The sequence below is a fragment of the Hyla sarda genome, chromosome 7 (genome assembly GCF_029499605.1).
Source record: "Hyla sarda isolate aHylSar1 chromosome 7, aHylSar1.hap1, whole genome shotgun sequence".
Classification (NCBI taxonomy): Eukaryota; Metazoa; Chordata; class Amphibia; order Anura; family Hylidae; genus Hyla; species Hyla sarda.
The window spans coordinates 18294961-18308799 of record NC_079195.1 but is presented as its reverse complement, the minus strand read 5'-3'; the positions used below and the strand labels follow the sequence as shown (position 1 = coordinate 18308799).

Below are 13839 nucleotides of genomic sequence, written 5' to 3'. Positions count from 1 at the left end.
AGTGCATGTTATAAATTCTGCAGGGTGCCCAAACTTTTGCAGACGCCATTTTTTTGTTTTCTGTTATTTTGAAAGTGTAAATGATGGAAATAAAATCTTTTGGTGACATATTATAAGAATGTCTAATCTGTAATTTGATGCCTTTTGGAGATTTTTCCATCTTTCCTTTGCTTCTTTATGCACATTAATACAAATTTTTACCTGGGGTGCCCAAACTTTTGATCCCCACTGTAGGTGTTATACGCAGTATATACACTTTACCACAGGGCTCTTATCACATACAGTATATAGGTGCTATATGCAGTATATAGATGTTATACACAGTATATATAGACTTTCCCTCAGGGCTCTTATGTACAATATATAGGTTTTATATGCAGTGTATAGATGATATAGACTTTCCCTCAGGGCTCTTATGTACAGTATAGTTGTTATATGCAGTATATAGATGATATACACAGTGTATTGTACAGTATATAGATGTTATATGCACTATATAGATGCTATACGCAGTATATACACTTTCCCTCAGGGCTCTTATGTAGAGTATATAGATGTTATACACAGTATATATACACTTTCCCTCAGGGCTCTTATGTAGAGTATATAGGTGTTATATGCAGTATATAGATGTTATACACAGTATATACACACTATCAGGCCTCTTATGTAGAGTATATAGATGTTATACACAGTATATATATACACTTTCCCTCAGGGCTCTTATGTAGTGTATATAGGTGTTATATGCAGTATATAGGTGTTATACGCAGTATATACACTTTCCCTCATGGCTCTTATATGCAGTATACAGATGTTATACACAGTATATATACACTTTCCCTCAGGGCTCTTATGTAGAGTATATAGGTGTTATATGCAGTATATAGGTGTTATACACAGTATATACACTTTCCCTCATGGCTCTTATATGCAGTATACAGATGTTATACACAGTATATACACTTTCCCTCATGGCTCTTATATGCAGTATACAGATGTTATACACAGTATATATACACTTTCCCTCATGGCTCTTATATGCAGTATACAGATGTTATACACAGTATATATACACTTTCCCTCATGGCTCTTATATGCAGTATACAGATGTTATACACAGTATATATTACACTTTCCCTCATGGCTCTTATATGCAGTATATAGATGTTATACACAGTATATATATACACTTTCCCTCAGAGCTCTTATCACGGACTCTTTCACTTTGGCGCCAAGCTCTCCCTGGACTGTACCATCTCCCGCGGGGGGAGTCACTCCTCTCCAAATCCCCTCACACAGCCGTCCGTGTTCCCCTGTCTCCACGCTCCTCCGTTCCCCCCTGTGATCGTGTCTCCGCCATCCTCCTCTGCCCCGGTTGAGGCCCCCCCGGTCCTCCCTGAGAGAAGCTCCTCCCCCGCCACTTGCTCCGGTCCTCTTCACCTCAGAAGCAGGAGACGGCCGCCATTTTGTCGGCTGGCGGGAGAGTGATCGGCGCCTGTGCACCCCCGGGAGAGCGGCCCGTGTACACCGAGTGGCCCGGAGCAGCAGAGCAGGGGCCCCCGGCCGCCCGCAGACATGTACATCAAGCAGGTAAGCGCCGGGGATGCGGCCTGTGAGCTGCCGAGAAGCCTGGGCCTGGAGGAGGAGATACAACCGCGTCCTGTGTCCTGCTCCCTGCGGAGACATCATTCCGGTGTGCTACCACTACCGGCGGGCGTGCTGGGACTTGTAGTTCCTCATCACCCGCTAGTGCAGCCTCACCTCCCAGCATACACGGGATTCCTGGTATGCTGGGAGTTGTAGTTCTCCAGCGTTGTTTTTGTGGTGACAACCTGTGACTGTACAGCGTGCTGGGGGCGGGGCAGGTGATTGTGAATGCGTTTTCTCTGCGTTTTTCTCTGTATACTCGGATTGTGTAACTTTCTGCTGTAATTTGTGTATTCGTTCCTCACCATGCTTGCTGTCAGTGAATAGGAACCAGCATTGTGTATGTCCAGGGGCTCACAACCCCAATACTGCTCACAGCTGAGGGGTTGTTACTGTTGCATCTGGTGTAGGCAATCTCCTCTGAGCTGTCACCTGATAGTTTGTTACAATGTGTCAGTCAGAAGTGCAGAATGTTTACAAAACTTTGCAAAACTACAACTCCCAGCATGCCCAGACAGCCATGGACTTCTAGCTGTTGCAAAACTACAACTCTCAGCGTGCCCGGATTGTCATAGAGCTCCTGATGTAGCAAAACTACAACTACCAGCATGCCCGGACAGCAATTTATCTACAGATGTTGCAAAACTACCAACAACCAGCATGCTGACCGCTGTGGACTTCCAGCTGTTGCAAAACTACAACTCCCAGCATACCTGGACAGTCATAGATCTTCAGCTGTTGCAAAACTACAACTCCCAGGTTGCCCGGATCTCTGGATGTTGCAAAACTACAACTCCCAGCATGCCCAGACAGCCCTGGGCTTCCTGATCTTGCAAAACTACAACTCCCAGCATGCCCAAACAGCCCTGGGCTTCCTGATTTTGCAAAACTACAACTCCCAGCATGCCCAAACAGCCCTGGGCTTCCTGATCTTGCAAAACTACAACTCCCAGCATGCCCAAACAGCCATGGGCTTCCTGATCTTGCAAAACTACAACTCCCAGCATGCCCAGACAGCCATGGGCTTCCTGATCTTGCAAAACTACAACTCCCAGCATGCCCAAACAGCCCTGGGCTTCCTGATCTTGCAAAACTACAACTCCCAGCATGCCCGGACAGCCGCTGGCTGTCCGGGCATGCTGGGAGTTGTAGTTTTGCAACATCTGGAGGTCAGCACTTTGGAGACCACTGGCCTAGACTGATAAAATTGTAACAAACCCTCAGCTGTAAAGGTAAACCATGAAGATTAGAAGCTGCAGAACCTTTATATACAGTGGGGTTATCCTCTATCCATAGCTGATCAGTGGGGTCCGACCACTAGGACCCCCACCCATCCCAGGAACGGAGGTCAGGTGTCCCCTCCCAAGTCTATGGGAGGGGGCGTGACAGCTATCGCACCCCCTTCCGTAGGCTTGCATTGAGGGGCGGATCGTGGTGTCACACGGGGCGGAGGCGGGACGTCACACGGGGCGGAGGCGGGACGTCACACGGGGCAGAGGCGGGACGTCACACGCCGTCGGCCCTGTGGTCGCCGGTAATCAGACCCGGAGCGAACACGCTCTGGGGACTGATTACAAACGGGGTGCTGCGGGCAAGATCCCGGGGGTTCCCGCGATCAGGCATCTTATCCCCTATCTTTTGGATAAAAATCATAGATGCTATATGTTTTTTATGTAAAACTTTTCAATAAAGATTTACATGTTTATACTTAAGGTGGTGTTATAACTCCAATTTTTCTGTATACATATATTTATGGAGTTCCCCTGTCCTTGACAGGATTAGTACACACTCCCCTATGGGTGTCATTGGGGCACATGGGAGTGTATGGTGCATTTTTTTTAGGACTTTGGTGTTCACAGAGTAGAAGAGGTTTGCTATGGGGATTTGCTTCTACTCTGGACAGTTCCCGAGACAGGTGTCATCAGACAGAAAAGAACAACTCTATTTTAGCAGCTCATAAGTACTGAAAGGGTTAAGATTTTTTTAATAAAAGTAATTTACAAATCTGTTTAACCTTCTGAAGCCAGTTGAGATATATATATATATATATATATATATATATATATATATATATATATATATATATAAAAAAATCAATAAAATAAAAAGTTATTTCCTGGATAACCCCTTTAAATTTATATCTGATGGTTTTTGTTCTCCCAGGTGATCATCCAGGGCTTCCGAAGCTACAGAGATCAGACCATTGTGGATCCTTTTAGTTCTAAGCACAATGTGATTGGTAAGTGTGTAAAACCAGATCTGCAAGGAGGAATGCTCAACCGGAAAAGCTCTGAACAAGTAGAGATCAAATATATATCATTTTCAGTGAGGAAGACGAGCCACTGCCAGACACCTCTTAGATTCTGGCTAAACAGCAGTATTGTCATGTTAAAGCGTTACGGTCATTGAACAAAACTTTTAATGTCATAAAGAATGTCTAAAATTTGGATGGTCTGGGTGCTCAGCCCCCCCACCGATTGCTAAAGAAAACCAGGAGAAGTGATCAGCAAGGCCCATTTCTTTTCTGTTCACTGCAGGATACAGGCTCCATAGGCTTTACTGTATCTGTGTCCTGCTGGGGAGAGAATTGCTCAGCTTTTTGCTGCTCAGCACTTGTTCTAGCTATTAACCGGGGTCTGAACACCCAGACCAATCAAAAATTTTGTCTGTAGGGCATTTAGTTAAGTTGATAGTTTTGTTAAAGTTGATATTTTTCTTAATGACGGTAAATCTGTTTAAAATTCATCATTGCCTAAACCTCATTTACACTGACATCTGCCTTCATGGGGAACTCCGGCACAGGACCCCAGAGGATTAGGGGATAAGTGTCTAATCGCAGGGGCGTCTGACTGCTGGGACCGCCTGCAATCTCCTGCCTGGCACCCCGGCTCACCTAATGTATGGCGCGACCTCCGCTCTGGGCACGGATTGCTGTCCCCTCTGTGTAACTATGGAAGAGCCAGAGATACAACGTGTGTGGAAAGAAGATTCCAAAAAAGATTGCACTCACCATCCACGGGCTTTATTCACAGGAGTGTAGGCATACAAGGGCAGAGGCATGGGGCACACCGGGACAAGTTGTTTCGCGCTAGTTTGCGCTTCAAGCCGGAGTGAAGAAGCGCAAACTAGCGCAAAACATCTTGTCCCGTTGTGCCCCTGCCCTTGTATGCCTACACTCCTGTGAATAAAGCCCATGGATGGTGAGTGCAATCTTTTTTGGACTCTTGTTTACCTTGATTTGCACCACCGATATCCACACTTGTGCCTCATCTGCACCGACTCCATCCCTCGTTGCTACATACTGCCCTAGTCCTGCAGGTGCCGGATCCCTGTGACTCCAGTTTTCCAGTGTGTATATTTGGCTTTCCCGTAGAAAGAAGTGTCTGATCGCAGGAGGTCCAACCTCTGGGACCCCCTGCGATTTGACACTTATTCCCTCTCCTGTGAATAGGGGGACAAGAACTTGTGTAGCATTGTTCCGCTTTAAAGGGAAAGTGAAAAGCCCCCTCATATCTTTTTTGATCTGTCAATATTAATGTAAATGGACAGCTTAAAGGAGTACTCCGGTGCTTACACATCTTATCCCGTATCCAAAGGATAGGGGATAAGATGCCTGATCGCGGGGGGTCCACTGCTGGGGACCCCCGGGATCATGCACGCGGCACCCCATTTGTAATCAGTGCCCAGAGCGTGTTCGTTCCAGGCCTGATTGCGGTCGACCGCAGGGCTGGCGGCGTGTGACATCACGCTCCGCCCCTCAATGCAAGCCTACGGGAGGGGGCGTGACAGCTATCACGCCCCCTCCCGTAGGCTTGCGTTGAGGGGAGGACGCTCCGAGCACTGATTACAAACAGGGTGCCGCGTGCATGATCCCGGGCGTCCCCAGCTGCGGGACTCCCGCGATCAGGCATCTTATCCCCTATCCTTTGGATAGGGGATAAGATGTGTAAGCACCGGAGTACACCTTTAACCTTCATTCTAAGAATCACTGGGGTCCTGGCAGTTGGACCCCCAGAGGATGTAAAGTCATGGGGAGGGGGGGGGGGAGATTTATCAAAACCTGTGCAAAGGAAAAGTTACCCAGCTGCTTATAGAAACCAATCAGGTCGCTTCTTTCATTTTTGCAGAGGTCTTGTTAAAAATGAAAGAAGCGATCTGATTGGTTGCTATGGGCAACTTTTCTTCTGGACAGGTTTTAATAAATCTCCCCATGGAGTGATTACGTGAGTCACTAGGATTTTGAGACCTCTTTATTTTGTCCCTGTTAAGGAATAGTATGGAAAATGTACGTAACAACTGTGATCACTTTCTTATGAGCTACTTATATTGTGCTGCAGAATGGAAATGCACTACTACAGTCACTGTGGTGTAGATTTACTGACATGTCTCTTGTTGTTTTTTACCATTATAGTGGGAAGAAATGGATCTGGCAAAAGTAATTTTTTCTATGGTGAGTTCAGCTTCTTCCTCTGCTGTATAGTCTTATATCTGACACTTTGTAAATCGCCTGCACATCCACATATTGTCATTTTCATCTCATTGGATTTATGTGCTATATTTTGCAGACTGTAATATAACTCCTTGATGTCTAAGGGGTACTCAGCGTTTGGAACAAAATTGTCCGAATGCTTAGAGCCGGCGCTGGGAGCTCGTGACGTCATAGCCCCACCCCCTCATGACGTCACGCCCGCCCCCTCAATGCAAGTCTATGGGAGGGGGCGTGACGAATGTCACGCCCCCTCCCATAGACTTGCAATGAGGGGGCGGGCGAGACGTCATGAGGGGGTGGGGCTATGATGTCACGAGCTCCCATCGCCGGCTCTAAGCGTTAGGAACATTTTGTTCCAAACGCTGAGCAGTGGAGTACCCCTTTAAGTTTTTACATTGGATGTTACACGACTTTTATTGAGCATTTTTTTTTTTTTTTTTTAACCATTCCTACCTCCTCAAAGATCTCCATACTAAGTGTCATGTGACATTGCTGCTGGATCTATCTAGCATAGTCACAGCAAGAAAATTACTAAGGCTGTCTTTGCCTGCAACTGGGGCGGCTATGACTTCTGAGATATTTATTCCTTTGATGGGTACCTGTCACTTTAAGATTTTGAATACAGAAGATCCCAGCACATCATTCTTGGTGTATGCTGGGATCTTCTTTATACTGCATTTGTGCTTTTGATGCAGCCAGTTGTGCTGACACCTTGTTTAGAGACATTGACTAAATTTAGAGACATGTGAAAAATTTTGATCAGCTGACCTTGTCTGATTGCTAGTATTAGCAGAAAGAAAACATGCAGGTGAGTGCTCTTCTCCCTGCTCTCTCACTCTGGAAAAGAGACTGTCCCCACAGACTTGCTTTATAAGATGTCTCAGTTACATGTTGTAGATCCAGGAGAAATCTAGAAATTAATCAGGGTCTCTTCTCTGGATATAGCTAGTAGGGATGGACCGATAACGATTTTTTAGGGCCGATACCGATAAGCTGTGACCTTTTTAGGCCGATAGCCTGAAAGCGGGCACTTTAAAATGAACTGCAGCGGCTAATTGCGGGGCCAGAGGCCGCCGCCGCCCGCTTCTCTCCCCCTGCCTGTCCTGGGGTCTTCCCTAGTCCAACCACCACAGCCGCTGCCCCATTGTCTCTCCCATTCCCGGTTTTATAATTACCTGTTCCCGGGGTCCGCGCAACTTCTGGCTCCGGCAGTTTCCTGAGCGGTCACTGTGCGCACTGACGGTGACGTCGCGTTGAGGACGTCACTCGTCATTGCGTTGCGCAGAACGCCGCAGGACGTCGCAGGAGCCAGAAGTAGCGCGGACCCCTGGCCCCGGTAATTATAAAACTGGGGATGGGGGAGGCAATGGGGTGGCAGCGGTGGTCTCTGGCCGGGGCGGTGGGGCATTATCGGCATATCGGCAAGGTAATTGCCGATAGTGTCCAAAATTGTGAATATCGGCCAAACCGATAATCGGTCGATCCCTAATAGCTAGAGAAGCACGTTGTTGTGTACTTCACTTTCCAACTCGCCGTTTGATCTGACTTGATGGATTAAGAGGCGAACCAGGGAGTGAGGCGCACAGCTGCGTGGTTCTCCATCCAATATTTAGAGATTGGTGGGGGTCACAGCACTGAGACCCCGACCGATTAAAACTTTTGGCATGTTTGTGTGACGTGTCAAGTGTTTAAAGAAGAGTGTGAGTATTTTTTGGAGGAAAAATTTCAGAATTATTTCTGTTGTCTTTTAAGTAGTTCCTTTTCTGTTTCTAATATAAGATTGGTTACATCAAGACCCGTGTTGAAGAAAAGTTGACCAGTTGCCCATAGCAACCAATCAGATTGCTTCATTCATTCATTCATTTATTTATTTATTTTTAACTTTTTCAGTCATCTGAGTGTGACGCTGAAACATTTTGCAACCTAAAAAAGAAATGCTGCTCTAAAAAACTTAAAGATTGTAATATGTACATATATAAAATACAGAACCATTTCTACACCATTGGGAAACAGGCTATAGAGAAATGTCGCCTGTTGTTCACTGGATTATCATTGTAGATGCCTCTGCATTGCTATTGTTGTTAATTTGTTTTTCTATTTTACAGCCATTCAGTTTGTACTTAGTGATGAGTTCAGTCACTTGCGCCCAGAGCAGCGTCTGGCTCTGCTGCATGTGAGTAAATCTTTTATGCTTTTCATTTTATCATTTTTTAATTTATTTTTAACATTTTCTTCTCAAATATTGTTGCTATATACACATTTTTCCACATTGACTGTAGTTGAAGGGGTTTCCCTTATCCCCCTCCCCATCTATCCCTGACTCTGCCTAAATCTATCCATGCATTTATTTTGCTTTAAAACCCCCTAAAAAATCCTTTTTTTCTATGCTCTTTAGTAGCTCAATTCAAAGCACAGTGCACAGGAGGTTGTCATAGCAATGACAAGTAGTGGAGAGAGCAAGATAAGCAGTGCATATATAATTAGCCATGTGGAAAGTGGACTGGGGTTTTCTTAAATTCTATCAGTGACAGGAGAGGCCACAAATTCTGTGTCCCCACTACTTTATCACCGGTTTTATCATCTGGAACAACCCCCAAAAATGTATTCTGTTCATGAGAAAAACATTTTTATTGTTTTTTCAGGAAGGAACAGGCCCTCGGGTCATTTCGGCTTTTGTGGAAATCATATTTGACAACTCCGACAACCGTCTGCCGGTGAGATATGTCCTGGATAAATGTTCCTTATCTTCTGCTCTTGTGGGTTGAAGCTCTTTCCTTATATAAAAGTATATATTTTTTTTCTTTTGCTAGATTGACAAGGAGGAGGTTTCCCTTCGAAGAGTTATTGGGGCCAAAAAGGATCAGTATTTCTTGGACAAGAAAATGGTGACGTAAGTGTTTTTCATGGGAAGTACGACAGTATACATATAGAAAGCAGCCATGTAATATTATTACACTACAGTGACCCCCCGACCTACGATGGCCCCGACATACGATCATTTCAACATACGATGGCCTCTCAGAGGCCATCGCATGTTGAAGGCAGCATCAACATACGATGCTTTTGTATGTCGGGGCCATCGCATTAACGGCTATCCGGCAGCGCAGACTGCTTCAGCTGCCACCGGATAGCCGTTTATGGTGCCCCGTGTGGTCCGCTGACGATCACTTACCTGTCCTCGGGGCTCCGGCGCGTCCTCTTCGGGATCCCCTGCATCGTCGGCGCTCTCCATCGTCGTCATCACGTCGCTGTGCACGCCGTCCCGTCATCCAATAGGAGCGGCGTACGTAGCGACGGAGAGTGAGGATGCTGGGGAAGTAGAGGCCTTGCCGGAGCATCGGGGACACTGTGGGGACGCAGCGACAGCGATGGGGGGCGACATCCAGGGCAGCGGTGACGAGCGGTGACGGTCCGGAGCGGCGGGGACACGTGGGTATAACCTCCAATACCAGTGGTCTTCAACCTGCGGACCTCCAGATGTTGTAAAACTACAACTCCCAGCATGTCCGGACAGCCGTTGGCTGTCCGGGCATGCTGGGTGTTGTAGTTTTGCAACATCTGGAGGTTCACAGGTTGTAGACCACTGTCCTATACTTTACATTGCACGGATCCCTCAACATACGATGGTCCGGATTACCATCGTATGTTGAGGGACCACTGTATTGTTATGTGACATAACAGTGCTACTTATTAACTTGTGTGTATTAACTTGTCAAGTGATGCACAAACGAACATTTATTAATATATTTTTCCTTTGGGCGGAGGGGGGGTGGGGGGGGGGGGAGGCATGATTTTTCTATTGTAGGGCTGGAAATGGGACTGCTGTAGGCTGTAATATGCAAAATGTGACTGTTATGATAAACTTAAACCATTGCCACAACTTGTGCACAGCCCCGTTGTTTCTGAAAACTTGTATGAATTAAGATGTCACCTATAGTTTTCCTGTAGGGAAACATTGAGGTCACGTGCACTTTTTATCCATTGCACAATGCAGCCATGATTCTCCATTGATTTGCTTATCAGTAATTTTCTCTTTACTTGTTACTTTTTAAATTATGTTTTAAAGAGTACCTGTCACCAAACTAAACTTTTAATATATATCCTTATGTTATTATAAGATACTTCGCTATTTACTTGCTGTTAAAATTCTCAACCTTTTTATATGTTTTTAATGTGATTGAAAAAACAGCCACTAGATGGCTCTGTTCTGTTCCCTGACGCAAGTCAAACAGTTAGTTTGGCCTCCACCCAGACTTGCAGAAGTCCAAACTCAGGAAGTGGGGGGCGAGGCACAGCTCTCACAGGCTTCAGTGACATTGTGCCTGCTGGGGAACGCCCACTTTCTCCTGCTGGGAGCTCACACAATGTGAGCAAGGGGAAAGGTATGATACACAGCTTTTTAAAGCTTGGAAATTTTTTTTTTTTTAAGCGGGAGGGGTGTTAGGAGTAGTTAGGGAATATAATCTGAGATAGTTTAGAAAATATGGTTTGATGACAGGCTCATTATAGATGAGGCAAAAAAAGATAAGACAAAAAAAATAGACTATCAAGAAGCACCTGACCTCTATTCTACAGGTTTAAGCTTGTATACAAGAAAATCTGTCAGTGTGTATGGTTGAGTGAGACCTGAATATAGTCCTGAAGCAACAATTTATATATTTCAGAACTTGTCGTGCACATAAATGACATAAATGTCTTTTTTTTATTTTTATTTTTTTGCGCATACTTAATTAAATTCTTACATTTTTTTTATTGCAGTAAGAACGATGTTATGAATCTATTGGAAAGTGCTGGTTTTTCTCGAAGTAATCCATACTACATTGTAAAACAGGGAAAGGTATGGTCAATTTATGCATTAATGTACAGCACATGCATACGAAGCAAACATGTTACCGTATTGTTCTGTCTGTTAATACAGTTAAGGTCCTTTAATCTGACATCTGTAAATCTACAACTTCTGATAATCCTGCACGAGTTCTCATTCCACCACATAACTTCATAATAAGCTTGCAAACAACTATGAGACTCTAGTTTTATGTGATAGTGTCTTATTGCAGGCTGTAGTGGCAGCTTTCTCTAACTTGTACTTATCATTTGGAAAAAACTTTTGACGTGTCGCAGAGAGACGGCCACAGATGAGGGGAGCAGTGGGGAGAAGTCTAACTTCTCTGGTTGGCGTCATAGACTTATAATGAGGACATAGGATGGAAATCGCTAGAAGCCAAGGAATGAACTAAGCTTCTCCTTGCTCCACGGGGACAGAGTATCGTGACGTCGCGACTCTGCCCCCGTGTGACATCATGCCCCGCCCCCTCAATGCAAGTCTATGAGAGGGGGCGTGATGGCCGTCACACCCCCTCCCATAGACTTGTATTGACGGGGCGGGGTGTGACCTCACACAGGGGCGGGGCATGACGTCACGATACTCAACATCCCCGTAGACGGGAGGCATAAGACCTGGAGCTTCCAGCGCTTCCTGCAGTGCTCACAGGTGGGTGCTGCATGCTAGAATGCGGGGGTCCCTAGCGGCGGGACCCCTACTATCAGACATCTTGTCCCCTATCCTTTGAATATAGGGCCGGAGTACCCCTTTAGGTTCTGAATTTCAAAATTAAAAATGACTGTCGAACATTGACTGTCACCACTCTATAGGACGAATGCTTTAAGTAACTGTGACATGGCGCACTCGAACCAACTAGTAGATACTATTTTAGTGACTGTCAATGTTCTCAAATCGCTTAAAAGATAATACAATAATAATGTAAAATTTTACATGGTAGATTAACCAAATGGCAACAGCCCCAGATTCTCAAAGGTTGAAACTGCTCCGTGAAGTTGCCGGGACCAGGGTATATGATGAGCGGAAAGAAGAGAGTATCTCGCTAATGAAGGAAACTGGTTAGTAATGTTTTTTTTTGTAAAGGACTGTGTCTGAGAGGCGTCTGCGGTTTGGTTATGTGGTTTGTGGTTTCTCTTAGAGGGTAAACGGGAGAAGATTAATGAACTGCTGAAATACATTGAGGAAAGGCTGCACACTCTAGAGGAAGAGAAAGAAGAACTGGCACAGTACCAAAAGTGGGATAAGATGAGGAGAGCCCTGGAGTACACCATCTACAACCAGGAGCTGAATGAGACCCGGGCTAAGCTTGATGAGGTAAGTCTATAATCTTCCCGAGTCTTCTGAAATCTAGTGTAGTCTAGTGTAGTGCATTCTGCTCTGGCTAAGCTAGGAAAAGGGCGTCTCAAGCTCAGGAACAATAATCTAATTTCTCTTCATTGGGGGACTCTTATACTGATGGGTATATGCTCTTGCCACTAGGAGGCACTGACACTAGGAAAAAAAGTCGGCTCCTCCCTGGCAGGATATACCCACCCACTGGAAGTGAGGTAATCACTTTTAGCTAGTGTCAGCAGCAGGAGGCGGACACAGGTCTGGTGCTCTTCAGACCTGGTCTTTTTTTTATTATTTTCTAGTAAGGGCTGTTTAGTTAGGTTCTTCCTGTTTCCTTTTTCAGGTGGGGGTTCAGGAGCATGACGCTTACCTGTTCCCCCATATGCGATGAAGGGGCTCAGACATAGAGTATGTACTGTTAACCCCCTTCTCACCAACGGCCAGTGCCTGGAGGTTGTACGCTGTGTCTGGGTCCCTCACTTGTCCCTGCTCGCCCCGCTATCTTAGCCTGGTATGATGTAGTGTGGCCATAAGCTGGTTGAAGACTTCAGGGTGAGTATGAGAAGACGGAGCCTGTGGGAGAGTATGTACTACAACCCCCCTTGCCCCTCTCCCTCCTTCCCTTTTGCTCATCCAGGGGGTCCCCTTCCTCTGCTGTGCCCAGCTCCTCAGCTGCCATTACACGTGGCTGTGCTGGGTCGGACCCCTCATGACCTCAGGTGCCTTCCTGGAGGGGGCAAGTCCGGTGGACCTGCCCCCCTCCCTTTTCGGGTCCCACATGTATTGCGGCCAGGCACGCTGCCCTGGCCGCGTTTTCCTCTCTATTGGCCAGAGACTCTATCCTGCTGCCCCAGTTTGTCTTCTGGGGAAGCGGGTCTCCAGTCCCACGTGGCTGCTTGTTTCCTCAGTGTGGGCACACCAGCCCGCACACTGCTATCTTGCTGCAGCCAGGCGCAATGTCCTGGCCATGCTCTTTATAGGCTAACCGGAGACCATCAGCTGCAGACAGTGGGTATCCGGTCCCACGTGGCCGACCACTCCACTGCGGGCACTAGCCCGCTTACTGCTCCGGTCCCACACGCCCGGGCGCTTCCCTGATGAGGGAGGAACCGGCCGTGTCCTTCAACCAGTCCCTCGGCCCTGTTGCTTTAAACGGCCGCTGATCCTGCGTCCAGGTGACGGAGGGGACGGCCGCATCTTCAAGTTCTCTGGCTCCCCATCCGTGCTCCTTACTGTATGAGGCCGGCTCCGGGGGCGGTGTTCTTCCAGTGCGCCCTCCCTGTCAAAGTTATAAATAAATAAGTTATAAATAAATAAAACACACCGCTGGTCTCTCAGACCATTTAGTGGTTTTAGGCACTCTCTTGTGGCCATCAATTATATTGCACCCTGGATTTTTTTATTATTGTGCTCCCCCTTGTGGCAACCAAGCGCTATTACAGCCTTGGTTTGTCACATCTGTTTTCCTCCGTTTAATATCTACAGGGTCCCTCTTCTTGGGACGGTATTGGGGGGCCACTTTATTCCT

General features: G+C 46.4%; 1 protein-coding gene across 1 annotated transcript in view; it reads left to right on the top strand.

The window, feature by feature from the left end:
* The first annotated feature begins 1287 nt into the window (after positions 1 to 1287).
* Positions 1288 to 13839, top strand: part of SMC3 (structural maintenance of chromosomes 3) — a 55294-nt gene continuing 42742 nt past the window's right edge. The window contains exons 1-9 of the mRNA XM_056528976.1: positions 1288 to 1593; positions 3814 to 3889; positions 6062 to 6100; positions 8245 to 8312; positions 8782 to 8853; positions 8950 to 9029; positions 10898 to 10976; positions 11920 to 12037; positions 12118 to 12293. Coding sequence (XP_056384951.1) covers positions 1579 to 1593; positions 3814 to 3889; positions 6062 to 6100; positions 8245 to 8312; positions 8782 to 8853; positions 8950 to 9029; positions 10898 to 10976; positions 11920 to 12037; positions 12118 to 12293 — 723 coding nt within the window. The 5' untranslated portion in view covers positions 1288 to 1578. The remainder of the gene's footprint in view (positions 1594 to 3813; positions 3890 to 6061; positions 6101 to 8244; positions 8313 to 8781; positions 8854 to 8949; positions 9030 to 10897; positions 10977 to 11919; positions 12038 to 12117; positions 12294 to 13839) is intronic.